Source organism: Littorina saxatilis, linkage group LG1 (assembly GCF_037325665.1).
Source record: "Littorina saxatilis isolate snail1 linkage group LG1, US_GU_Lsax_2.0, whole genome shotgun sequence".
In the NCBI taxonomy this organism is placed as follows: Eukaryota; Metazoa; Mollusca; class Gastropoda; order Littorinimorpha; family Littorinidae; genus Littorina; species Littorina saxatilis.
In genome coordinates, this window is record NC_090245.1 from 33,529,931 (window position 1) to 33,556,970 (window position 27,040).

General features: G+C 41.3%; 2 protein-coding genes across 2 annotated transcripts; both read right to left on the reverse strand.

Annotated features, from left to right (window-relative positions):
- Positions 1–4,737: 4,737 nt before the first annotated feature.
- On the reverse strand, positions 4,738–7,590 carry LOC138967552 (single-strand DNA endonuclease ASTE1-like). Its single transcript, XM_070340131.1, has 2 exons — positions 6,452–7,590; positions 4,738–6,104 (listed from the first exon to the last, which is right to left on the reverse strand). Exons 1-2 carry the CDS (start codon positions 7,523–7,525, stop codon positions 5,079–5,081), a joined length of 2,100 nt encoding a protein of 699 aa, XP_070196232.1. The 5' UTR covers positions 7,526–7,590; the 3' UTR covers positions 4,738–5,078.
- Positions 7,591–23,362: 15,772 nt separating this feature from the next.
- LOC138967562 (single-strand DNA endonuclease ASTE1-like) lies at positions 23,363–26,649 on the reverse strand. The gene is made up of 2 exons (XM_070340142.1): positions 25,443–26,649; positions 23,363–24,893 (listed from the first exon to the last, which is right to left on the reverse strand). Exons 1-2 carry the CDS (start codon positions 26,550–26,552, stop codon positions 23,457–23,459), a joined length of 2,547 nt encoding a protein of 848 aa, XP_070196243.1. The 5' UTR covers positions 26,553–26,649; the 3' UTR covers positions 23,363–23,456.
- Positions 26,650–27,040: the final 391 nt, after the last annotated feature.

The window sequence follows — 27,040 nt, forward strand, 5'->3', positions numbered from 1 at the left end:
ATAATTGTAAAGTTATGATGTTGCGCTATATAAATGCTCATTTATTATTATTATTATTATTATTATTATTATTATCTTTGTCTATATGTCGCTTTTGCTTGTTGTTATAAATACTGTTGCCGTTTGGTGTTTATTTCGAAGATTCTTTTTTTTGTGTTCGCAATATCATACCCGTCTCATTTAACTAGCCTTTACTTTGTGGTATTGTGGTACACACACATACACACACACACACACACACACACACACACACACACACACACACACACACACACACACTGACACACATAATCACTGTCAAACAGCCACACAGATATATAGACAGACAGACAATCAGACAAAGTGTATAATTTAATTATTAACAAATAGTCGTTAGAATAAGATGTGCCAGTCAGGATTTTAATCACGTGACCTTTGTCTGATAATCTAACAAAACCACTAATTCGTTATGCATAATTAGGAGAAAAAAAATGGAAAGAAAATCACCTGACAAGATCATAACTGTCACCTGCAGTGCAGAAAAATACAAAATAAATCTGGACTTAAAAAAATATATCTACAGTTTTTCCAAACATTATCGAGAATTGAAAAAAAAAGCTTTTAGAAAGCAGAATCCACAGCACATAGTTGTTTCCGGTATGTCGACTGAAAGAAAAGCGAAAAGAAAGATATCGAACCATCGTGCTTCTTGTAGTCTTATTTGACATTGAAAGCGTGGGACATCGTGGCTCCAAATCCTTTTTTGTGTTTATTTTGGGGTGACACTAACCGGTAAAAAAAACCGGCCTTGTAATTCTAGGTGAGTTGTTAAAACTGGTTTGTTTCAGTGGTGGTGCTTCATAAACTGAAGTTTATTCTGGCGAAACACAGGCCAGAAAGTAGGACCATTCCTCTATCTAATTTATGCAGTAAAAAAGAGTTACGTCAGGACTTCAAAATTCAAACTGTGACATCAAAAAAATTCATCGTGAAAAGAAATATTCAAAATAGTGAATATATCATTGCTGCACACGTACACGTTTTTATGAGACAAATGCTGACATTCAGAAATTCCAAAGTCTAATTTTATAAATCACAAACTCTGAAGTTTACATTTGAAGTTCAAAACTAACAAACATGAATTCACAATCAAACGTTTAAGTTAATCTAGAAAAAAGTCAAAATCATGACAAATGTATTATTGCAAGCAGGCTATAATTAGACACACGCAGGAATTCAGAAACTCCAAAGTCACTTCAGACTTCAAAGACGTGAAGACTTATATTATACTAGCAAAATAATATTTAAGTCATCTTGTTCAAGTTCAAAATGAAAATCGTAATCTACGAATCTAACAAAAACAAAAACAACAATCTAAACCATAACCGTATAATTGTTTGTGTGTGTGTGTTTTTGTTGTTTTCTTTTTCTTTTTCTTTTTGCTCTCTTTTGCCATACACATCATTGTGTGGCTTTTAATCAATAAACGTTCATCCCTCAATACATAGACGTGTCCATTCATACTTGATCAGCCACCACAACTTGCAAACAGATGGCACGATTCATATCAGATCATTTGGGTGATAACTGCTATGGAGAAAAGAAAGAAAAAAGTTCAAAAGTTTCTTTTTATGTAGACATGTACAAAGCCAACAGACAAGAAAGAACAAAACACATTATCAAGACAAACGGACGGACATTGCATCACACAAGTAAACACAGATACATAACACACATAGGGTAAATAAGGAGAATTCTACACACACAAAGTGAACAGTGGAATGAAGGTAGAAGTGCGAGAGAGAGAGAGAGAGAGAGAGAGAGAGAGTGAGAGAGTAGAAGAGAAGGGGGGGGGGGGGGGTTGTAGTCACGTTCTCAATTTATGCATTTTTAAATGTCGATACAAATAACTCATTTCAGTAAACTTTACTGTTTCTTACACGACTTAATTATTAATCTTCAAAAAATGAAAAGGTAGGTATAATTCCCAGTCACTACAAAATGGGACTGACTATTAGGGTTTAACGTCCTCTTAGACCAACTGGTCTATATTGGGACAGGTATTGGTAATACGCTGAAGATATGGTGTGATACTTTGATTCGAACAAGCCCGCTGTGGCTATCTTCTTCGACACACCAGCATTGGGTTTGTCTCGTCAAAGTATCGAAATACGATCATGATAATCAGAGACGAGAGATGATGCATGCGTGTCTTCGTGTTTTCCAAGCCCTGAGACTTTCGCTGTGAACGTGGGATCTTTTTCGTGCGCATGTGTGCACACAGGGGTGTTCGGACACCGAAGAGAGTCTGCACAAAGTTGACTCTGAGAAATAAATCTCTCGCCGAACGTGGGGATCGAACCCACGCTGATAGCGACCAACTGGCTACAAAGCCAGCGCTACAAAATGTGTGGGCAAATTGTGAATGTATGCATTGCATTTTATTTGTTAACAAACATGATTTGATGACAAATACTGTTTTTATTCCTTATATGTGAACAACCAGAAAAATACCACTGCCTTAAGAGTTTTTGTAATGTACATAGTGCTGATAAGTATGTTATGTTTTACGTTCTGCTCCGTCCAAAATTGAGGCAATCATTTACTTTATAAGATAGACATAGTTCCTATCAGTAATGTCCAACTTTTTTTTAAACGAGCCAAATAAAAACCCACCCACTCACGCACACTGAAATCAGAACGTTTTTCATTTGAAACATCTTCAGTGTGAATTAAAGGCACAGTAAGCCTCCCGTAAACCATCACAGATACTGTCAGGCTTTTACACACAGTACAAACACCCTTCCATTTGAACGCTCACCAAACGGGAACATCCTGGGTGCCCTACGTAAAGAGCGAGCAATTTTTAAAGAATTAAGTTTGCGGATTGTCTCTCAGACAATCGGACCGTGGTGCGTTTTGGCGCCAGACCTAACTTTTAAAATCCAAATAATGAATTGACAGCTTGTTACACAAACATTCTTAAATCATAAAAGAATTCCTTTTTCATCAAGACAAGATCAGTACAATTCGAAGTTTTGAAAGTTTGAAAAAAGAAAACCCCGGAAGCAGGGTCACGCAAGGTCGTGGTTCTCGTAGCAGACGACGGTTTATGCCTATCGCCAGTTCCTCTGAACAGTCAAAAGCCATCGCTAGAGTTCTTGTGAACCACAGCCGTTTGTTTCGTGCATAGTCAGAGGTACATAATAACGTGCTATTGCAGATAAGCTCACATCGAGTCGCATTCAAATTACTAACTGACGACTACATTGTGAAAAAGGGAAACTGGATCACACGGGTTCACGATGGCTCAGGGGTAAAATAAACCACGCAAAAATAAATTCTTTGGAAATTGCTCGCTCTTTACGGAGGGCACCTAGGATGTTCTCAATCGCTGAGTGTTAAAATGAAAGGGTGTTTGTCGGGAGGCTTACTGTGCCTTTAACAGCCGCTGTTGCATTTTCCCTTGTGGCATTATAGGCCAGTCACTAGCCGGATGGGTGTGTCTGAAACACGCTTACAGGAAACACGTTAAAGACGTTTGACTTGTTAAAAGCATGGGTACTAACTCTTTCACAACCCACACAAACCCGACAGATATATTTCTGAATATCGTGTATTGGCGTGACACGTCAAGTGGACCTACTGCATAGGTGTAAAGTGTGTGATTAGGGATAAAAAGGTCTTTGGTTGACCATCTCTTGTGATTCCATCGGGCAGATGGATGAGTAGCAACAGCCTGTGAATATGCCACGCCAGAAATGACATGTGAACGCTGTTAGTATTCGGTCCTGAAGATAAAATACAAATAAAAAGGGTAAGTGGGATGTGAGACGATACCACCACCCCTTACACTTAATTTGATGCAAGAATTAATCATGCGTGTAGCCATTACAGATGTCCCATTGATAACGCAATACTGTAGTCTTCGCTTTAGGCCTAATCGCTTTAGTTTCGTGGCGTCACGGCAGCTCTTTTAGTACTGCCAGGCTACTGAGTCTGAAGCTATAGCTCTTTTAGTACTGGCAGAGTTGTCACTCGCGGATTTTGCGTCGTTTCAGTCGACCCGCCAAAAGCTTCGTTTTCTTCCGGATTGTGTGTACTAGCAGCAAGTTTCACACATTTGTATGGTTCCAGTCTGTAAATAAAAGTGTGGTATTGTGGACCAAATCAACTTTCTTTTGTTAACTATATCCCAAAAAAACTATAACACGCGTTTATACTCGCAACTACAAGCAATTTCGAGGCCAGGCAACCCGGCAGTTGCCATTTGAATTAAAAATTGTTCACTTAAAAATAAAAGAGTAAAAAATTTTTGCTGTGCTAAAGTTTTCATAAGACGGATGCTGAACTTCAGGCATTCCAAAATCTAATTTAGAAATCAAACTTACTTTAAATGTTAAGCAGAATTCAAAACAATAATACAAAATCGTATTAAAGTAAATTACAGACGAAATAGACACAGATATATAAAAATGTTTTATCTCAAACGAGAAATGTATGCGTAGTGTATGTCACGAACAACACTGATACAACATGAAATCATAAAACAGAGAAATTCAGTATACGACGAAAACAGTTTCATACATGACTGCCCATTTTATTGCACTATTTGCTTAAAACGAAGAAAGGTTAAAACACAAAGAAAGGTTAAAACACAAAGTAACGTGAAATCATAATTTATAATCATAACTCATAAATTACAAAGACAATCATATGTCCCCCTCATCCCCCTTCCGCCCGCTCTTTCTTCCCCTCGATCCTTCCTCTCCCTCTCTCAATCCACTAACAACCCACACAAGCGCACAGATAGACACAAGCGTAAAATTGATGTATTGTAGTTATTGCTTAAAAGTAAATACAACAATTCAAACAATGTTACAACATACACGTATATACATTCTATGTCTACAAGATACAAGGAAGTTAAGCTCACACACACACACACACACACACACACACACACACACACACACACACACACACACACACACACACACACACACACACACAAAATCATGATGTTACATGTATATTTGGTGTATACAAGCTGTCAGGAGACGGATGCGTAAATTCAGAAATTTGAAAATCCCATGTGTTCAGAAGCAAGAGTCTTGCTCGTAAATCAAAGGCCAGAAGCGATTTTGCACTTCAATTCCATATGCCGAATTTATCAGCAGTACCCCATCCCGCCGCCAACGCCGAGGGGTTGTTTTTTCATTCTTCTTCTCTTTCTCTGAGCTTTCTGTAAAGACATACTCCCCCGCTGCTGTAACAACCTCTGAGCAAATTGAATCAAACAGAGTTGACAGTGGTGAACTTGTCCCAAGCTTCTTTCGGAACTCCTCTGGTTTGTTCCTGATCTCCATTTTCTGACCGACGGTGTAGATAAGACTTCCGTTGAAGAGGTCGGCAGGTTGTGGTGTTGCCAACGGGCTTTGCAACAGACAGTTAAGCTGAACAGCGTAATATACGCAGGCTTGAAACTCTGCTGTTTTGTAGAATATATTTTCATCTGCCTCGCACCGACCGCTGATCTTTTTTGGATTGTCGTAGTACCTATCCAGTTTGCGACTGACCATCTCAAGCAGCTCACCTTTAGCTGAACGACAGACACTTCTGATGCTGATTTGACAACTTTCTTCTTCTGCAGACTGTGCAGCGTCCCTAGTGCCCCGCGTTCGGTTCTTTCTGTTAGCTATCTCCGTGTGGACATGCAGCAGTATGGCACTCAGGACGATTGCCTTCATGTGATTCAAGCTAATCAGACATTTAGCCCTTTTCGCCCAGAACACCAAGCAGGCCATGTACAGCTGAAGCTCTGGGTCAAACCCGCAAACAAACTCTTCACTCACACCCAGGGTTTCCAGCAAAATCGCCCGCCTCTCTTCTTCGCCAAGATTGGGAATTTCTTTCAGTGCTGGGATTCTGCCCGAAGTCTGAAGAGCTGTCTGCTTTTGCACTTTAATAGGTTGCAGCCTTCGGCCTTTCTTTGTGTATTCCACCACCTCTGCCACGCTTTGGCAATCTGCCTGTTGCATATTCTTCCCAAACAGCAAACCGTAGGCAACCCGTCGCAAGAATCTGGAGGTCTTAGATGATGGTCGTAGTGATGCTCCTTCTACCTGAACAAACAGCAAAGAATATAAACATCTACCGTACTCATCGATACGCGCTGCAACTTGGAATGTACATGATTTTAGATTCAGGATTTAAAAACTTTTTATTGTTTTAAACATAATTTTGTATTTGTTTAGACAAATAAAGGGCAATGGACTGTTCATTTTTTGTTTTCTTTGTCCGAAGATTGATATATCGACTTGTCAAATTTTAAAACCAGACCTTAGGAGTAACATTCTTACAAAATCAGCAACGGGCATAAACCTTGGTCTGTGAGTTTACACCTATAACAAGATCTCAAAAGGAAACAATGTGTATAAGTGATGGAAGAGGTTTAACTTTCTCTGCATACCTGTGTTGGAATGAAAATGGTGCGGGACAATGCGACATTCAGCAGGGACACTGGAATCTCTCCATGTCGACATGCCGTCACAAACCACTCAGGCAGAGATTCTCCGCGAGAACTTGTCACGCGGTCAGCATTCTGATCAGCTGCTGATCTATTGCCCTCAAGAAAGTCTCGCAAGTTAAAAACAAACTCTCTGACGTCTGTGAAGCTATTGATAGAATCGTTGAAGAGTTTTCTAGCCCGTTGATGATCGTGAGTACGAACATGTTCCAGAACCTGTGAGATGCAGTCCTCTTTTCCCCCTGCTACATTCAACCAGAAGAGAACAGACTTGACCTTCCTGTTTTGTTTTCCCCGCAAACTCGGATAACGCTTCTCAAGAGACCTGTGGAAGGGGCTTAGAATGTCGCCATCTACATAATCATTGGCCAGTACCGTGGCAAAAACAGGCAGGTTTTCCCTGTTCAGCTGCACAACTCGCTTTAGAAGCTCATCAACACGGTAACGTTTTACCTGGAGTGAGGAACCGTGTGCAGAAGGCTGGAAGATCATGTGTTTAAAAGGGATATAACCTTCTGAGAGATCATAAATGTAGAAATTACTGTCATCACTTAGGACAGGACACTTCCAGAGATTCGCTAAGGTTGCCAGTTGATTGTCAGCCTCAAAGTCACAGGTGACATGTTGGATTCCAAGCTTGTCCAGAGTCTGTCTGAACGTCTGCTGTGCCAGGCAAGGTATCAGATCTTTTCTATCTCCTTTCACAATGCCGTTCGCATTGCCAACTCTCTCCTCTGCCCTTTTGATAGTGGTTTTGAACTTTTTTCCATCAACTGTATAGGCTCCGCCGAAGACCACGTAAGCTTCTATTTTGCATTCTTTGAACACTGAGAAAATACTGCAGATTTCGCGCTGGTAAACGTCATAATCTCCCCCGAACTGACAGCTGACTTTGCGTTCGAAGTAGACGAAATGAAAAAGGCTGTTCCCATCGACAACAACCCTGCAGTTGCTAAGCCGGTAATACTGCAAAATCTCAATGTCTTGAATGAAGGAAGTCAACCCTCGAATGCCCATTTTCTCAAATGTGGTGTTTCTCAATTTGGTCTTAAATCAACAGCACTTTCGATGGCGAAAATCATATCCTGCACATCAGAAAAGAAACCATGTCACATGACTGGTTTATCTGGCCAAAAAATATTTTTTCTTCTAAAATTCGCAGTAATCTAGATTGTAGGTGGGCACAAAGAGATTGCGTTAATTGTAAATATGTGTGTCACGGTGTGTGTGTGTGTGTGTGTGTGTGTGTGTGTGTGTGTGTGTACTGTGGGGTTTGTGTGTGTGTGTGTGTGTGTGTGTGTGTGTGTTTTAAAACTTTAAAAAGTATTATTTGAGTGTCTAGTTGTTTTAATTTATAATTGTGTGCATGAAATGTAAACAGAGATATGTTTTGTGTGTGTGTGTGTGTGTGTGTGTGTGTGTGTGTGTGTGTGTGTGTGCGTGTGTGTATATATTCCACAATGCATATCATTGTTCAATCATTAATGCTTCGGCAAGTGCCCCAGTGGTAACATAAACAAGTTAAAACTGCTGCCCCAAAAAAGGTGGGAGAAAAAATACAGATTGAGCAATTTCTAAGCTCAGATAGCCCCGTTTTGTTTCTTTGGAGCAAACAAATTTCCAGGAATCACGGTCGCTTCGCTCCCTTTGCAAACGTTTTCAAGTTGAATTTTGGACACTGTGTTTGAATTTGATTTAAATGTACCAAAAACAAACAACAAAACGACCGATTGCAGGCTTAAGTCTAGGCTCCTCAATGACAATCTATTCTAATACTAATAGGTTGTAGGGTTGTATTCAGTAGCCTACATACCTTCGGCTGGATTTGTTCGATAATCTTACTGAGAAGTCACAATCTGTTAGAGTGCATCCTGAAAACAGCAATAAAGTAGTTGCACAATGTAAGCTTTATCGTTTCGTGTTTACGGAGACACTAATTGTCGCTATGGGGAGTTCTACTAATCACGAAGACCGGAACTGAGACATAGCCTACATACGTCATCATGCCTTTTTCTTTTTCTCTCTCTCTCCCTCTGCGTTCAACTTAATCCAAAGAATTGAACCATTTTGGTCCTAGAATGAACGTGTTTTTGTTTTGTTTTCTTTCTTGTTAATCGCTCTATTAAAAAAGAGGTTTCAAACTCGTAACTAAAAATAGTGAAACGTCGTACGTTTTAAACTGCAAATTATGCAATAGTGAAAACAACCGTACCTCGAAGGTAGATCTAAACTTGGCCAAAAAATTATTGCAACATTTTTCGCACGCTAAGAAAAGCATTAAAACGCAATTCATTTTAGTTAAACTTTATATGCTCGAAAAGGTAATTATGTCAGCTGTACATATCATTTGTCCGATTGATGGTACTTTGTGTAGGCATCCCGTGACAGCCTGTCAAACAAGGTAACCCCTAAAATCGACCTGACAAAAACCATAGCCCCGTATTTTAAAATCGGCAAAAATTCAGAATATGCACAAACCAAACACTTGTGACAACCCTTGGAAAGGCCATTCAATTTCCTGTTCAGAACATTTTGTTTTGTGCACCTGACTTCTCTAGTCTTTATGTAGCCTTTTGTCAAAGGCGGTAGGTGTCAACCCTTTCAGAGGCCCAAAAAGGCACGTTTTGCGGCCATTTTTGAGGGGGTCCTCCACCCAAAGAGCCATATCTGCTCAAGTTCTCAATGATTGGCTTTGGAATTTTCAGAAGTTATGACCAATAGGCTGACCTAAATCGGTGTTTGCTTTTGCGAATGTGTATAATAAGCGTGTTGTATTACGTACATTTTCCGAAAGAATTAAACAAATATTCATATTAATTCAGGGATTTAGGTTAAAAAATCGTGACTTTGCCTGCTAAGCAAAAACTGGATGAGGCAATAGGTGCCAAAGTTTGAGGCAGATCCGAGTGCATTTGCTGGAGATGGGAACACGCAAGAAAATATATCGATCACCGTCCTCGGTAATGCGTACAGTAACTGTGGAGATAAACTGACCTTGGCCTGTGGCACAGGCTGTGCTTCCTTCGCTGCGGGTCACAAAAGCGCAACTCACCGAGCACAGCGCGCCGGAACAGGATAGTAAGCACAGGCCCAGGACTGTTAGTCTCCACGGGTAGTGTATTCAGTACCACTGACGGTGATCGATAATTTTTCATGCGTGTTCCCATCTCCAGCAAATGTAAACCAGCACTCGGATCTGCCTCAAACTTTGGCACCTATTGCCTCATCCATTTTTTGCTTAGCATGCAAAGTCACGAATTGTTTAACCTAAAACCCTGAATTAATATGAATATTTGTTTAGTTCTTTCGGAAAAGTTACGTAATACGACACGCTAAGTATACACATTCGCAAAACGCAACACACACTTTGGTCAGCCTATTGGTCATAACTTCGGAACTTTCCAAAGCCAATCATTGAGAATTTGAGCAGATATGGCTCTTTGGGTGGAGGACCCCCTCAAAAATGGCCGCAAAACGTGCCTTTTTGGGCCTCTGAAAGGGTTGACACCTACCGCCTTTGACAAAAGGCTACATAAAGACTAGAGAAGTCAGGTGCATAAAACAAAATGTTCTGAACAGGAAATTGAATGGCCTTCCCAATGGTTGTCACAAGTGTTTGGTTTGTGCATATTCTGAATTTTTGCCGATTTTAAAATACGGGGCTATGGTTTTTGTCAGGTCGATTTTAGGGGTGACCTTGTTTGACAGGCTGTCACGGGATGCCTATACAAAGTACCATCAATCGGACAAATGATATGTACAGCTGACATAATTACCTTTTGGGGCATTTAACGTTCAACTAAAATAGATTGCGTTTTAATGCTTTTCTTAGCGTGAAAACATTGTTGCAATAATTTTTTGGCCAAGTTTATATAATGTTATAAAATGAACCCTGAGTTTAGTCCAACCGGTACTGACAACTACGCAAACGAACTAATTTGAAATACTTACTTGTTTAACGTTTCGTTTTGAACAAAACGACTCGAGAAGCCGGCAAAGCAGAACAAAAACAGAGATGGAAACATTGACACTGACATGACTACCTCAACAGCAGACAACACGCAGTAACCCCGCGGACTAAGGGCCCAAAACAGAATACCACCCAAGCCTAACCTTAAATCATTCTGAGTCAGCTCCTACTTGTATAGTAAGAATCCTTACATATCTTTTAATCACACAATGGCACGCTTTTGTTTGGAAGTGTTTACTCTCTGTCAGTGGCACCAAGCGCAGAATAAATAGGGGCCTAACATGAACAAGTGACGTAGACATGTGCTATGCAATGTGTTTGAGGTGTCTTCAAACCGCTTGTGTTTTGAATCTTTTTGTGACGGAATAATTTAAGTGCGTGTGTGTTTTATTCTGTTACAAAGCCTTCGCCCGAGCTGCAATCATTCAATATCCTATGCATATACAATGTAATACATGTGTGCTGGGATTATTCAACCAGAGATAGTGTTATACAGAGTCTCTGATTCAACAGAGCACACAACATTAAAGGCACAGTAAGCCTCCCGTAAACCATCACATATACTGTCAGGCTTTTACACACAGAACAAACACCCTTCCATTTAAACGCTCACCAAACGGGAACATCCTAGGTGCCCTACGTAAAGAGCGAGCAATTTTCAAAGAATTAATTTTGCGGATTGTGTCAGAGACAATCGGACCGTGGTGCGTTTTGGCGCTAGACCTAACTTTTAAAATCTAAATAATAAATTGACAGCTTGTTACACAAACATTCTTAAATCATAAAAGAATTCTTTTTTCATCAAGACAAGATCAGTACAATTCGAAGTTTTAAAAGTTTGAAAAAAGAAAAGCCCGGAAGCTAGCAGGATCACGCAAGGTCGTGGTTCTCGTAGCAGACGACGGTTTATAATGTACCTGCCAGTTCCTCTGAACAGCCAAAAGCCATCGCTAGAGTTCTTGTGAACCACAGCCGTTTGTTTCGTGCATAGTCAGAGGTACTTAATAACGTGCTATTGCAGGTAAGCTCACAGCGAGTCGCATTCAAATTACTAACTGACGACTACATTGTGAAAAAAGGAAACTTGATCACACGGGTTCACGATGGCTCAGGGGTAAGATAAACCACGCAAAAATAAATTCTTTACGGAGGGCACCTAGGATGTTCCCGCTTGGTGAGCGTTCAAATGGAAGGGTGTTTGTACTGTGTGTAAAAGCCTGACAGTATCTGTGATGGTTTACGGGAGGCGCACTGTGCCTTTAACATTGCTTTACTGCCTCTCTATTATGGTTTTTGTGGTCTTTTGGTTTGTGCAGTCGAGCATAACTCAGAAAATGATCAAAAACTACTCTTCTGTTTTGCCATAAATTATCGATTATTGCGCTATCTACCATTCTAGTATCTAGCTGTCTAAGTGTGATGATATCCAAGGCATTTGAGAACTTTAAAACCAAAACGTCGCGCTGATTTCGTAAAATGGGCAAGTTTAAGAATTCTTAATTAAGCCTTCCGCATTTTCGGCAAAACGCTGCCGATTTCGCGTAATGGGCAGCGTTTGCCGATTACGCGAAATGGGCAATTTTTTTGCAGATTCTGCGAATTCGGCACGACAACTGAAATCGTTCATGCACCGGATGTTTCCGTTCGTACGCAGGATGTTTCCGTTCATACAGCCTCATTTTCGGCACTTGCTTGGGGGAGAAAACGTGGCGGTAAGTATAGTGTGGGCAGCGCACTTTTGCCGTGATATTGCAAGAATTAGGTAGCTAATTGGTTGGGCTATGTGTACGATAAGTACCAAGGTGCTAGAAATCCTCATGAAAACACACGCGGGCCAAACGTGGCAGAATTGCCTGATTTTTTATAAACATTTTCTTGTTTTTCTCGCTAGAGCTGTTATCAAATCTGACCCCTGATTTGCACATGATCACCAAAACCATTGCCTGTTACGACATTTCGCTTGAACAGAAGTTTATTGAAACCCATGGCATTTGTACAACTGATCACATGTCTTTTGAAAACATGCAGATTCCGTTCGTACGCCATGATTCCGTTCGTACAAAAGTGCATGTGTCCGTTCGTACGAAATGCGCTTCCGTTCGTACACATTCGTTAGATCAGGCAGAAACAGGCCCCCACTTCAAGTTATGTGTGTTCCAATGGTCGTCATATAGCACAGAGTCCGCCTACGAGTGATATTAGACCTATATGTGAACCATAAAATGTGTTGAATTAGCATCAAACAGTTTTGAAGAAAACAGGCGTCCGTTCGTACCACTTTCATCAAATTGTTTCCTATCGTACGCGTTATAATGACGTTCGTTATTTTGGTTGATGCAAATTCAATACGTCTTATGGTTCACCGTGCTTCCTGGGTCGTGGACGAGCCAGAGCCTCATAAAAGTGTCTTTATCTCTAAAACTATTGGGAGTTTTTGATTGAGACTTCATGTAAATCTCCAAACACCATAGAACCTTCAGTCTTATCGACCAATTTTTAAAGGATTATCTTTCACGGTGTGTCAACTGATTCCGTTCATCCACCGGATGTTTCCGTTCATCCGCAGGATGTTTCCGTTCATACAGCCTCATTTTCGTCACTTGCTTGAGGAAAAACGTTGTGGTAAGTCGTGTGGGCAGCGCGCTTGTGTGATATTGAAAGAATAAGGTAGCGAAATGGTTGGGCTATGTGTACGGTAAGTACCAAGGTGCTAGTAGTCCTCATGATAACACACGCGGGCCGAACGTGGCAAAATTGCCTGATTTTTTAACATTTTCTTGTTTTTCTCGCTCTGTTATCGAATCTGACCCCTGATTTGCACATGATCACCAAAACCATTGCCTGTTACGACATTTCGCTTGAACAGAAGTTTATAGAAACCCATGGCTTTTGTACAATCACTTGTCTTTTGAAAACATGCAGATTCCGTTCATACACCATGTTTCCGTTCGTACAAAAGTGCATGTTTCCGTTCGCACGAACAGCGTTTCCGTTCATACACATTCGTTAGATCAGAGCGAAACAGGCCCCCACTACAAGTTCTGTGTGTTTCAATGGTTGTCAGATAGCACAATGTACAAATGCGTGTGATATTGGACCTATCTGAACCATAAGATGAATTGAATTTGCAAAAATCAGGTTTGTGTCCGTTCGTACTGATTTTGACGACAAAATGTGTCCGTTCGTACTACTTTCATCAAATTGTTTCCGTTCGTACGCTTTTCAGTAATGTGTTCGGAGCTTTCTGGGTGTTTTGATAAGAACGAAGATTGATTTATACAGACTGAAATAAGTGACTCGACATGTACATTTGTATTTACTCCTATCATGCCATTTGCTTCACCTGTGATAACCATGAGCAGAAATTAGACAAATCAAGAAAAACATTATCCAGGCTCTATCAGTCCTTTTTACATTTAGTCAAGTTTTGACTAAATGTTTTAACTAAGACTGGGAATCGAAACGAGGGTCGTGGTGTGTGTGTGTGTGTGTAGAGCGATTCAGAGAAAACTACTTGACCGATCTTCATGAAACTTTACATGAGGGTTTCTGAGTATGATATTCCCAGATTCTATTTCCATTTTTTCATAAATGTCCTTGATGACGTCATACCCGAAAGTTGAGGCCGCACTGTCACACCCTCATTTGTTGATCAAATTGATTGAAACTTTAACCAAGCAATCTTCGACGATGCCCGTACTATGAGATTGCATTTCAGCTTCGAAGCTTAAAAATTATTTTAAAAGTTTGGTAATTAAAAATATCAAAATGCTAATTAAAAATAAAATTTAAGTCATCGATCTAAATATATTTTTCATCCCCGAGTACGCAATGGTTTTGGTGATCATGTGCAAATCAGGGGTCAGATTCGATAACAGAGCGAGAAAAACAAGAAAATGTTAAAAAATCATTGCCTGTTACGACATTTCGCTTGAACAAAGTCGTTAGCTAGTCGGTTTAGTCGTTACACTGGTCGTGAGAGTCGGCTATTGTTCGGAAGTTTTTCAGCCGGGCCTGTCGTAACTGCAGTCGGAATTGTTGTTACTGCAGTCGGAAGTGTCTGGACACATGTCGGATTTGTCGGCCCTAAAGTCGGGTGGTTGTCGTCTGCTTGTCGGCTACATGGTCGGATCAGTCGTAAGGACAGGTCGGGATTGAAATTTGGAGCCAAATTTGCATCCGACACTTCCGACCTAGCCGACTTAACTATCCCCGACACTTCCGAAAAATCGTATATGTGAGACCGAGGCATAACGTGACTTCTGTCAACCTGTCTGTGTCTTTTGCAATCACAGAACCGTCTGTAGAAAAATTGAAACAATCAACTGATAATCCTGGTTTAAATCGATAATTGACGAGTGTGTACTTCTTCTTGCCTGTGAACTCGCAAACGAATGGTACATATGCTTTTAGAATATCATCTTTGTGAGTGTCTTGGCTATGTAAATATATATCTTTTACAGCTGGAAAGCGCTTATTGCAATGTCCGCATCTCACGTTTTCCATTGATTCTTGTCATCCTGGAACAGCAAAATAATTTAGCTATTGCTTCATATATTCTCCATCAATGCATCAGTGGCGTGTGTCTTACATTATAACTGACACGCTGCAGTACCCCAAAAAAAAGAGAGAAAGAGAGACAGAGAGAGAAAGAGAGAGAGAGACACAGACAGACAGACAGACAGACAGACACAGACAGAAAAAGAAGAGGCGGGATAGAATTAGATTGAAAGGAGAGGTATTCTTGTCTAATTGCTGTAGAACCATACCCCATGCAAAGCATGTCAGACTTCAAACTCTTTGAATAAAACAGGAGAAAACCATCTGGGAAGGCCTACTTGTTTTTGACTCACACAAACGCACATTCAAACACACAAACAAACACATAAGCAAACAAACTAAGGAACGAACAAACAAAAAGTTATGCAAACAGGTAACTCTACATTTCGTATTCCCTCACTAAAACAAGTGTTAGTTTTGTTTTGTGAAATTGCATTTCGAAAGATACATTTAAAAGTGTGTTGACCTATCACCTGATTATATCGATTTTAGCACACATCATCTGCTTTTTTCTGAGTGGCACATCTGAAAATTCAAGAAATAAAGAGTACATATATTGAACAGGTTTCACATAAGTTCAGATCTTTGAAATGACATTGTGTAAGGACACTGGACGAAGACACACTTATCAAAATGTTTGCTCTTCAGTAAGATTTTTAAACAGGGATGGTATTGCACCAGAAAAGCCACAGTCGCGTGTTGTTGCACTCATGAACAACATGAATTATGGATGATACAGTAAGTCGAATTTGGGGTATTACAATGCTAATTGCACAAGCTTTCTACCCAAATCACGAACGTCATAAAACGCGTACGAACGGAAACCATTTGATGAAAGTAGTACGAACAGACATATTTTGTCGTCAAAATCAGTACGAACGGACACAAAACTGTTTTTTTCAAATTCAATTCATCTTATGGTTCACATAGGTCCAATATCACACGCATTCGTACTTTGTGCTATTTGAAGACGATTGAAACACACAGAACTTGTAGTGGGGGCCTGTTTGCTCTGATCCAACAAAGGTGTATGAACGGAAACGCATGTCGTGCGATCGGAAACATGCACTTTTGTACGAACGGAAACATGGTGTATGAACGGAATCTGCATGTTTTCAAAAGACAAGTGATTGTACAAAAGCCATGCGTTTCTATAAACTTCTGTTCAAGCGAAATGTCGTAACAGGCAATGGGCCACGTTCGGCCCGCGTGTGTTATCATTAGGATTACTAGCACCTTGGTACTTATCGTACACATAGCCCAACCATTTCGCTACCTTATTCTTTCAATATCACACAAGCGCGCTGCCCACACGACTTACCACAACGTTTTTCCCCAAGCAAGTGACGAAAATGAGGCTGTATGAACGGAAACATCCTGCGGATGAAAGGAAACATCCGGTGGATGAACGGAATCAGTTGACACACCGTGTCTTTGGTAAACAAACAAATAATGACGTCATTTGAACAACACAGTCCGGATGTCGTGGACGACCCATATGGAATTAAAGAAGACATTTTCCGGTGTTTATCCCTATTCGGATGGCGTGGGTCCTGTACGACCCATGCTCTTCAAAGAGGCGGTAAAGAGTTTATCCCTATTCGGATGGCGTGGCCGGTCTTGTACGACCCATACGTTTTACGTTGAATTTTTCTTTAGAAAGTAGATCTATGGGTCGTACACGACCCACATCATCCCGGGACTGTGTAGTCAAAGCGTGATCTGGTGAACAGAAGGTTAATCATGCATTGATCGAATGGCACGGCAAGTTTAGTTTCAATATGGCTGATTCGAGGGGAATAAAAACCCGCGCGAGTTAAAGTGTAGACTAGACCTGAAGTTCTGCAGTCTATACGTACTAAGCTAACCGTGTAGATGCGTAGACTCAATACAGACGTATTCCACTTTTGAACACATTTCTGTCAAACGTTTTGAACAATGTGTGACATAGTTCTATTAAGAAAAGAGGCACACATAAAAAAAAACAATAGAACTATGTCACAAAATGTTTAAAACTTGTTACAGAAATGTGTTCAAAAGTGAAACATTTCTGTTTAGAGTAGAAAGATTAGCCGGATTGCCGCTTAAGTTAATTTACATGCGTGTGAAAAGAAGTTGACAGCCGTTGCACGATGGCGTTGATGCAGTTACGTCAAGGCTAGTTTTGTTGTGAGAGAGATGTGCAGCAAAACGATCAATCAGGCGGTTTCACTTGATTGTGTACTTGATTGATTGTTACGTTGTCATGGGCAGCCACAGCATAACAAGACGCCACAGTGGGCTGTGCGTACGTGTGTGTGTGTGTGTTTGGGCGTGTTCCGGACTATTTTGCGTGCGTGCGTGTGTGTGTGCGTGCGTGCGTGCGTGCGCGCGTGTCTGTCTGGTTTGTATTCTGATTATCTTACTGTCTCGAAAACGGATACTGATGCGGAGGGAATATTCAATTCTATGCAAAGAAAAGAGGAAACAAGTCGCGTAAAGCGAAAATACAATATTTAGTCAAGTAGCTGTCGAACTCACAGAATGAAACTGAACGCAACGCAGCAAGACCGTATACTCGTAGCATCGTCACTGCACCGCCCGTGGCAAAGGCAGTGCCCGTGGAATTGACAAGAAGAGCGGGGTAGTAGTTGCGCTGAGAAGGATAGCACGCTTTTCTGTACCTCTCTTCGTTTTAACTTTCTGAGCGTGTTTTTAATCCAAACATATTATATCTATATGTTTTTGGAATCAGGAACCAACAAGGAATAAGATGAAAGTGTTTTTAAATTGATTTCGAAAAAAAAATTTGATAATAATTTTTATATATTTAATTTTCAGAGCTTGTTTTTAATCCGAATATAACATATTTATATGTTTTTTGAATCAGCAAATGATGGAGAATAAGATAAACGTAAATTTGGATCGTTTTATAAAATTTTTTATTTTTGTTTTACAATTTTCAGATTTTTAATGACCAAAGTCATTAATTAATTTTTAAGCCACCAAGCTGAAATGCAATACCGAAGTCCGGGCTTCGTCGAAGATTACTTGACCAAAATTTCAACCAATTTGGTTGAAAAATGAGGGCGTTACAGTGCCGCCTCAACTTTCACGAAAAGCCGGATATGACGTCATCAAAGACATTTATCAAAAAAATGAAAAAAACGTTCGGGGATTTCATACCCAGGAACTCTCATGTCAAATTTCATAAAGATCGGTCCAGTAGTTTAGTCTGAATCGCTCTACACAGACACACAGACACACAGACACACAGACACACGCACATACACCACGACCCTCGTTTCGATTCCCCCTCGATGTTAAAATATTTAGTCAAAACTTGACTAAATATAAAAACACCTAATTGAAAAAATACCTGTAGAATTACCCCTTCACCCAGTTCTGCTGCTGTGGAGACTCAAGTGTGGGGCCCTTGTATGCATTATAAAACAGTACATTGTACCACAATAACTACAAGTCTATAATGACTTGTGAATCCACACTACCACTACCAGTGTCACACACAGAAGCCTGTATAAAGTCGTCACTTCCAGTCCCTCTCTTCCTGTCTCACGTGCAGAGAGAGAGAGAGAGAGAGAGAGAGAGAAAGAGAGAAGTTTATTGGAGTAATCGGAGACACACACACTGGAGGGCCCCAAAGGAGGGGTATCATCACGATCACGGGAAGGGAAATTTTAGCTTTCACGATCCCAGTTACCTTGATTTTTGTTTTCACGATCACAAACACCTTGACGAATAGAAGATCATAGAGTGATACAGCTGTGAAAAATGTACGTTGAAAATAAAATGCTTTGCAATAATGCCCATCACGATCACGAAAACAAATGACGATCACGATCACGAGACTTGATTGTTTTGTCATCACGGATCACGGGCAAAGTCCCATCACGATCACAGAAATGGAAATTTCGGCAATCACGGTCACAGAAAGGTCAAAAAACGCCAATCACGATCACGATTCTAAACCCTTTGGGGCCCTCACACTGAGACACACACACACACACATTTGCACATTAATGAACAAAATCATCCTATGTTAATGGACAGTTTAATAATAATAATAATAAGAAGAAGAAGAACATTTATATAGCGCTAAATCAAAAACTTTCGTTAAAAAGGCTTGCTCTAAGCGCTTGACATCTAAACTAAAACGTCATTCACACTCTTTGCAATGATGTTCAAGAACTTCATGTCACACTCTTTCATTCAGTATAGGTCCAATTCATTCTTCTTACTCGGCGTGACGTTATCAAATGGATCGGCTAGCTTTAGCCCTTAGGGGCACAACTCCGCTCATACTCTCTTCGCGCCGCCATATTGGATGCCGTCTTTGTTAGTTTTCTTCATTGCACTCTTGTTCTTTTTGCGTATTTCACTGTGTATGCAGACAAAATGAAGAAAACTGTGCATGCATGAGTCCAAAGGGGATCTGCCTTTTTAACACAACAGCACAACATAACAAGTCGCGTAAGGCGAAAATACAACATTTAGTCAAGTAGCTGTCGAACTCACAGAATGAAACTGAACGCAATGCAACGCAGCAAGACCGTATACATACTCGTAGCATCGTCAGTCCACCGCTCATGGCAAAGGCAGTGAAATTGACAAGAAGAGCGGGGTAGTAGTTGCGCTAAGAAGGATAGCACGCTTTTCTGTACCTCTCTTTGTTTTAACTTTCTGAGCGTGTTTTTTTATCCAAACATATCATATCTATATGTTTTTGGAATCAGGAACCGACAAGGAATAAGATGAAAGTGTTTTTAAATTGATTTGGACAATTTAATTTTGATAATAATTTTTATATATATTTAATTTTCAGAGCTTGTTTTTAATCCAAATATAACATATTTATATGTTTTTGGAATGAGAAAATGATGGAGAATAAGATGAACGTAAATTTGGATCGTTTTATAAATTTTTATTTTTTTTTACAATTTTCAGATTTTTAATGACCAAAGTCATTAATTAATTTTTAAGCCACCACGCTGAAATGCAATACCGAAGTCCGGGCTTTGTCGAACATTACCTGACCAAAATTTCAACCAATTTGGTTGAAAAATGAGGGCGTGACAGTGCCGCCTCAACTTTCACGAAAAGCCGGATATGACGTCATTAAAGACATTTATCAAAAAAATGAAAAAAACGTCTGGGGATTTTATACCCAGGAACTCTCATGTCAAATTTCATAAAGATCGGTCCAGTAGTTTAGTCTGAATCGCTCTACACACACACACACACACACACAGACACACACACACACACACACACACACACGCACACACGCACGCACGCACATACACCACGACCCTCGTCTCGATTCCCCCCTCTACGTTAAAACATTTAGTCAAAACTTGACTAAATGTAAAAAGTAAAGCAAGAATACATTATTATATTCATTTATTTATTCTTTATCTCAAATTACCATGCAGACAGTGCACCAAAATTCACAAGATAAAGCTCTCAAGACAGGCAAATGAGGTACAATGCAGCTCAGGTAACTACTGCAAAGTATAATTTTCAAAGCATCCTATCACAGTGTTCACTCTAAAGGCACAACCGATGGACAATTGTTGATTAGCGCACTGCACACAGCAAAAAATAACCAGTTATAATCGTCTTCTCCGCTCAGTAACTTCCTTCCAGTTGTCACCCTGATGGTAAACAACTTTAGGGATCCTAAAGTGTGCCTGCTGACTGCAGTTTTTGGCCACACAACGTGTCATTTTCACTTTTGTCGAGTCGCCACCCAACGCTCAAGCACTGTCAGAGATCGTGCAAGGCATCCAACATGGCGGCGGATGACCAATTCCAGAGAGTTACGACCCGTGATTCTCATACCGCGCGCGCCGAGTAGAAATGCTGTTGTTAACTTGAGTTTCTGCAATGGGCCTATAGCACCATTCACACAGTTGTTATTCTGTACAAGACAATAAGTTAGTCTAACATTTAAAATGTTCATAAGATGAAAACAAGTTCTTTTCAGGTCAGTTGAGATCTGTACAAAATATCATTACATAATTTACATTATATTCAATTCTATGCATGCATATATGTATCTATCAGCAAGACATTTAGCATCAGTTTTCTTCCTGATATGAATCTGAATATGATTATGAAGATATCCGTTATACATTGACATAAAAAAAAACACTTAGACTATTTCAATTTATGTCTGTCTCACTCTTTAATGGGTGTGTTGGTTTTCCCACACGCTCAAACCACAGAACGTCTATTATTAAATATCTGACATGGGTGAATACGTCGGGAATAATCTTCTGCTAAGAAAGTAACATTAACAATAACTGAATAAGCATATGCACATTATTTGGAGGTTATATGCGACGGTGCTTCACTGTTGATCAACCATCCCAAGCCAGGCACTATGATACAAGCTCCTGTGCCCCCCCACACACACACACACACACACACACTCTCTCTCTTTCTCGCTCCTATATCATATACATGTATACACACTCTCTCACTCACTCTCTCCAACACACACAGACAGCTCTCTCACTCACTCTCTCCAATACACACAGCTCTCTCTCACTCAGGCTCTCTCTTTCTCCAACACACACAGGCACACACTCTTTCTCACTCACTCTTTTATGTTGAAATGGAGGACAAATGTATATGTTCACAAAAAATTGTGGGGTTTTCCATATCCAAAGATATTAATTTACACTACTCACAAAAAGTTAAGGATCACTATGAGAAAACAGGTGCTCAATAAAATCAGTTCGCTACTGTTATTTATTTCTCAGTCAAACCAAATTGTTATGAATTCTTGTTCAGCTGTAAGTGGGCGATGTTGTGTTGGTGGGAACATTGCACGGGATTCTCTACTACTGAGCTTGGTAGCAAAAGAAAAAGCGGAAACTTGCGAAAAAGGACCTTGTATTGGACCGTTCAGCCCGAACACATTGCACACGCCACATGGAAAAACCATTATGCACGTGCAAGCACTGCTGTTTATGTGTGAGATGCTGTCACTTGCTTGGCTTTTTGAGAAGACATACCACCAGTATTAGGCATTATCTGACAATGCCTCCACGACGAAAATTGAACGAGTTTGAGAGGGGACGAGCTGCTACATGGTTCCAAGATGTTGTCCCCAAGCGAGAAGTGGCCAGGCGACTTCACGTGTCCATCTCGGTCATTGTCAGACTGATTCAACGTTTCACAGCCACTGGGAGGGTCCAGGAAAGACGCAGACCTGGGCGACCAAAGAAGACAACTCCACGTGAAGATCGTCTCATTGAACGACTAGCCTTGAAAACAAGAACAGCCTCTTCCAGCATTATTCGAAGGCAGCTGAGGGTGGCTACTAACACCAGCATCAGCCAGCAGACCATACGGAATCGCCTTCATGGGTTTAACCTCCGTTCTCGTCGCCCAGCTGTACGGCCACGCTTAACTCCAGCCCATAGGGCAACACGCCGCGCCTTCTGCAGACGTCACGTGAGGTGGACACGTCAGCAATGGTCCCAGGTCCTGTTCAGTGATGAATCACGCTTCACCCTGAACCACAACGACGACCGACTGAGGGTCTGGAGGCGCCAAGGGGAACGCTACATTGACGCCACTGTCCAAGAAAAGGTGGCCTTTGGTGGAGATTCTGTAATGGTCTGGGGGGCCTTCAGCCTTCACCACAGAACACCCTTGTTTCATGTACAGGGTAACCTGACTGGCCTCCGATACCGGGATGAGATCCTTCGACCGTTGGCTGTGCGTACACTGCAGCAGATGGGACCGCAGGCTGTCTACCAGGATGACAACGCTCGCCCCCACAGGGCAAGGGTGGTCAACGACTTCCTGCAGCAGTCTGGGGTCAACAGAATGGAGTGGCCAGCATGCAGTCCCGATCTCAACCCGATTGAGAACCTCTGGGATGAGTTGGATCGCAAAGTGAGGAGCAACCACCCCCCTCCCAGGGATGTCCAGCACTTCTACCAGATGCTGCAGGCTAAGTGGCAGGCGCTTCCGCAGAGGATCTTCACCACCCTGGTCAACTCTATGAGGACTCGCTGCGTCGAGTGGCAGAACAGCCAGGGCGGTTACACGCATTACTGAACTTTTGGGAGCATCGGAATGCCATGTCTTGTGATTTTAACGACTCTGTGAAATTAAATTTCGATACGTACACACTTTGATAACATGTACAGACCAAACGATTGCTCTAAATTGAAAGAAATGTTGTATCGTTATCACTAAAGCATTGAATTAAACGTTTGCCAAATACCAACGCATTGGCTTTCTTATTTGGAAAGTTATGAATTTGTGTGCAAGTGATCCTTAACTTTTTGTGAGTAGCTTAGGCAAAACTGCATGTCTTCTTATTCTTTGATGCATAAGTACAATGCACACACACACACACACACACACAGCTGTATTAGCCTTTCCAACTGTTCAGCATCAAGAGCCTTCCTCCATCATCAGCACACCGAAGCGATTGCTGAGATCGCAAAAAGCTACTACAGCGTCTTCTCCCTGCCCCGCCTCCCCTTTCGAAATCCTGTCCGACAATTCTTTGCCATGAGACTCACTTTCTTTTGCCTTCTTCTTCTTCTTCTTCTTACCCTTGCAGCACTTGCTACCCTGAGACTTTCTCTCTGCAAACACGCTTTCCCCTGCCTCTGTCACGATCTCTGAGCAAAGGGAATTGAACAGGGCTGAGAATGCAGAACCCTTCACTAGCATTTCTGAGAGAAACAGGTCCGGGTTGCTCCTGGACTGCAGCTCTTGAATGATGGTGTAGATGAAGCTTCCATTGAAGAGACTGGCAGGTTGTGTGGTCAGCACTGGGCACCGCAGCAGACAGTTCAGCTGAACAGCGTCAAGAAGAGTGTACTGGAACTGTGCAGTTCTGTGGAAGCTTTCCTTGTCAGGCTGGTTCTTGCTGCAGATTTTGGCAGGGTTGTGGTAGTACTTATTCAGGTTATTGCGAACTATTTCCAGAAGTTCTCCTTCTGCTGAACAGCATACACTGCTGATGCTGAAAGGTGGGTTGTCGTTTGGGGTATATTCTGAGTGTTGTCCTGTGTGGCTGACACTAAGATTTTCCTCTCCAGAACAGCTGTGTGTTTCTGCATCCCCTTGACTGTCTGGTGTTTTCGAAGTCTTCGGGGATGCTGTACATTTTTCTTGATCACCTGGTTGGATACAATGTTTGCCTAACCCTTTCTCCCCGTCACAGGCTTTATCTTTCCCATTTTCCCTGCTAGCAAGCTCCCTCTGGATATGCAGTAACACTGCACTCAAGATTATTCCCTTCAGGTGATGAAGCGTCACAGAAGTTGTAGCGTTTCTCGCCCAGAATACCAAGCATGCCACATACAGCTGAAAGTCTGGATCAAACTTTGCAGCAAAACCTGCACTCACGCCAAGAGTTTCCAGCAGAATGTCCAGCCTCTCCTCTTCACCAAGAACAGAGATTTGTTCTAGAGTTGGAATTTGGCCAAAGTTGGGAAGTGTGGTTCGCGGTTCCACAGTGATGCGCCAAAGTTCTAGTTTGTTGCGAGTGTACTCCACCACACCTCCGTCACTTTGTGTCGCTTCTGGAGTTTTCAGGCTGACTGAATCTGAAGCTCCATTCTCTGGACCATCTCTCGATGATGGCTCCTGGGATTTGCCACCGTGGTTGTCAGATCCTGCATTAGATGAGCAAGTAGAGACATGCTCCTCACAAACGCTCATTTTCTTCACTCCAGAAGCATCTGATAACTGTTCTTTTGTAGCATTCTGCTCAGTTTCAATTGCTTCCATTTGATCCCTCCTGAACAGCAGACCGTAGAGAACTTCTCTCAGGGTTTTGGAGGTCTCGGAAGAGGCTTGGAAAGATATCTCCTCCACCTGTTATGATTATTAAAAACAGAAAGAAAGAATAAAAAGAAAGGAAGCATAGTCAAAGTACTAATAGATCTAATAAGCTGTTCAAAATATTTTGTTGTGACTTTTTAGTTTTCTGAAGTTCTTGTGCAAGGCAATTCCCAGTACACCACACAAATGCATATGATATATATATAATATATATATGCACAATCATATCAACACACACACAAACACATAGATCTACAAACACACACACACACAAACACACAGAAAAACACATACAGGCCTGGTGCACAACAGCAAAAATGCACACATACACGACACATGATATGCACAGCAAACATCCTTATTCATATTTATAGCCCACTTCCTCTTACACTTATATAGAACCGTGTAAATGGACACAGCCAACCTATCATAACTGACACACGCACAAGCAAACCAAAGAAACACACAACCACACTCACATAAGTTTCTCATACATATACATGTATGCAAATATACATGTATACAAACAACAAACAACCATACCTACTTAGGAAGCTCACATGGGCAAATCTGGACACCTACCTGAATTTGTAAGATAATGCGATGCAACAATGCAACATTCAGCAGGGACACTGGAATCTCTCCACGTCGACATGCCGCCACTAACCACTCGGGCAGAGACTCTCCACTGGAGCTTGTCACAAGCTCTGTTTTCTGTGCAGCTGCCAGTCTGTCCCCTTCAAGGAACTGCTTCAAGCTGAACGACTCAAAGTCTTGCGTGTCTGTGTAGCCGCTGATGGAATCTGTCAAAAGTTTCTTGACCCTCTGTTGCTGTTCTGGTCGAATGAAGGTGAGAACTTCGGAAACCAGCTCCCCTTTGTGCTCCTTCTCCTCCAGCCAGTAGAGAACCGACACAATCTTTAGGTGCTTCTTGGAGGCTGAGTAGAGTCTGGCAGCAACCTTGGGTGTCTTTTTCCTATAGAATGCTTCAAAGGCAGCAGCATTGACATAGTCATTCCCCAGCATTGTGGCAAACAGTGGAAGCACAGCCCTGTTCAAAGACTTGAAACCCTTTATGAACCCATCAACATGGTAGTACTGCACAAGGAGAAAGGCACCAGAACTCCCTGCTGACTCAGTTAGCTGACGCAGACGAAAGTCGATGTAATCCAACGGGATGAAGCCCCCTGACAAATCAAAGATGTAAAAATCGCTGTCGTTACTCACAACAGGACAGTTCCATTGGTTGGCCAATGTTACCAGCTGGTTATCAGCCTCAAAGTCACAGGTGACATGCTTGATTCCGAGTTTGTCCAGAGTCTGTGTGAAGGTCTGCCGTGCCAGGCAAGGTATCAAACCCCCCCTATGACCGTACATTACGCGTTTCGCTGCGTACATCCTGTCCCTTGCACGGCCGATTGTGGTTTTGAACTTCTTTCCATCTACTGTGTAGGCTCCATCAAAAACCACAAAGACTTCTATACCGCAGGATTTAAACAGATTGAAAATCATGCTGATCTTGCGTTGATAAATGTCATAATCTCCACCAAATTGAAACCGAACGTTGCAGTAGGAGTAGAGAAAATGATAGAAGTTGTTACCGTCAATCACAATTTTGCAGTCATGAAGTTGACGATCCTTCAACATGTGAGGGTTGTTGTCAATGAAAGATGTCAAACCATGGATCCCCATCTTGAGCGTTCGATGTAAAGATCTGTCAACGCAAACAGAATGTCACAAGGTCGTTCTGAAAGCGAAAGTCCCCATCTGCAGACCACGCAAGCATGGGTCCAAGATATCTAAACACCGCATCTCAATCACAAGTACAGTATTTTGTGGAACTGTTAATCGCGATGCCAAAGTACGTAGTTATAGTATCGCTGAGGCTTGCATTCCGTTCTTCTAAAATATTGGTTGTGTCATTTGGGTGGGTTTTTTTCTCGAGGAAACTTATTTGAACTGAGCTTCGTGTATTTTTCTTGAGAATTGTGCTTTTAGACTACATTTCCGGAAGCTCATTACTCTCATGTTCTATTTTACGTATGGCACTCTGACTTCGTAAGTCTATGATTTATAGGTATTTAACGCGTGCCAGAAGTTGATTTATTTTATTTTCTATTCATTAATATGGGACAATGCTCCTATTAGTATTGGAGACAAAAACTTAACATTGAAATATA

Bases quoted from the DNA above. Each gene is read 5' to 3' on its own strand.
- LOC138967562 (XM_070340142.1), bottom strand. From the start codon at position 26,552: ATGGGGATCCATGGTTTGACATCTTTCATTGACAACAACCCTCACATG. The intron at 24,894-25,442 runs GTAGGTGTCCAG...TAATCATAACAG, and splicing joins GCATTATCTTACAAATTCAG to GTGGAGGAGATATCTTTCCA.
- LOC138967552 (XM_070340131.1), bottom strand. From the start codon at position 7,525: ATGGGCATTCGAGGGTTGACTTCCTTCATTCAAGACATTGAGATTTTG. The intron at 6,105-6,451 runs GTATGCAGAGAA...CTGTTTGTTCAG, and splicing joins CCATTTTCATTCCAACACAG to GTAGAAGGAGCATCACTACG.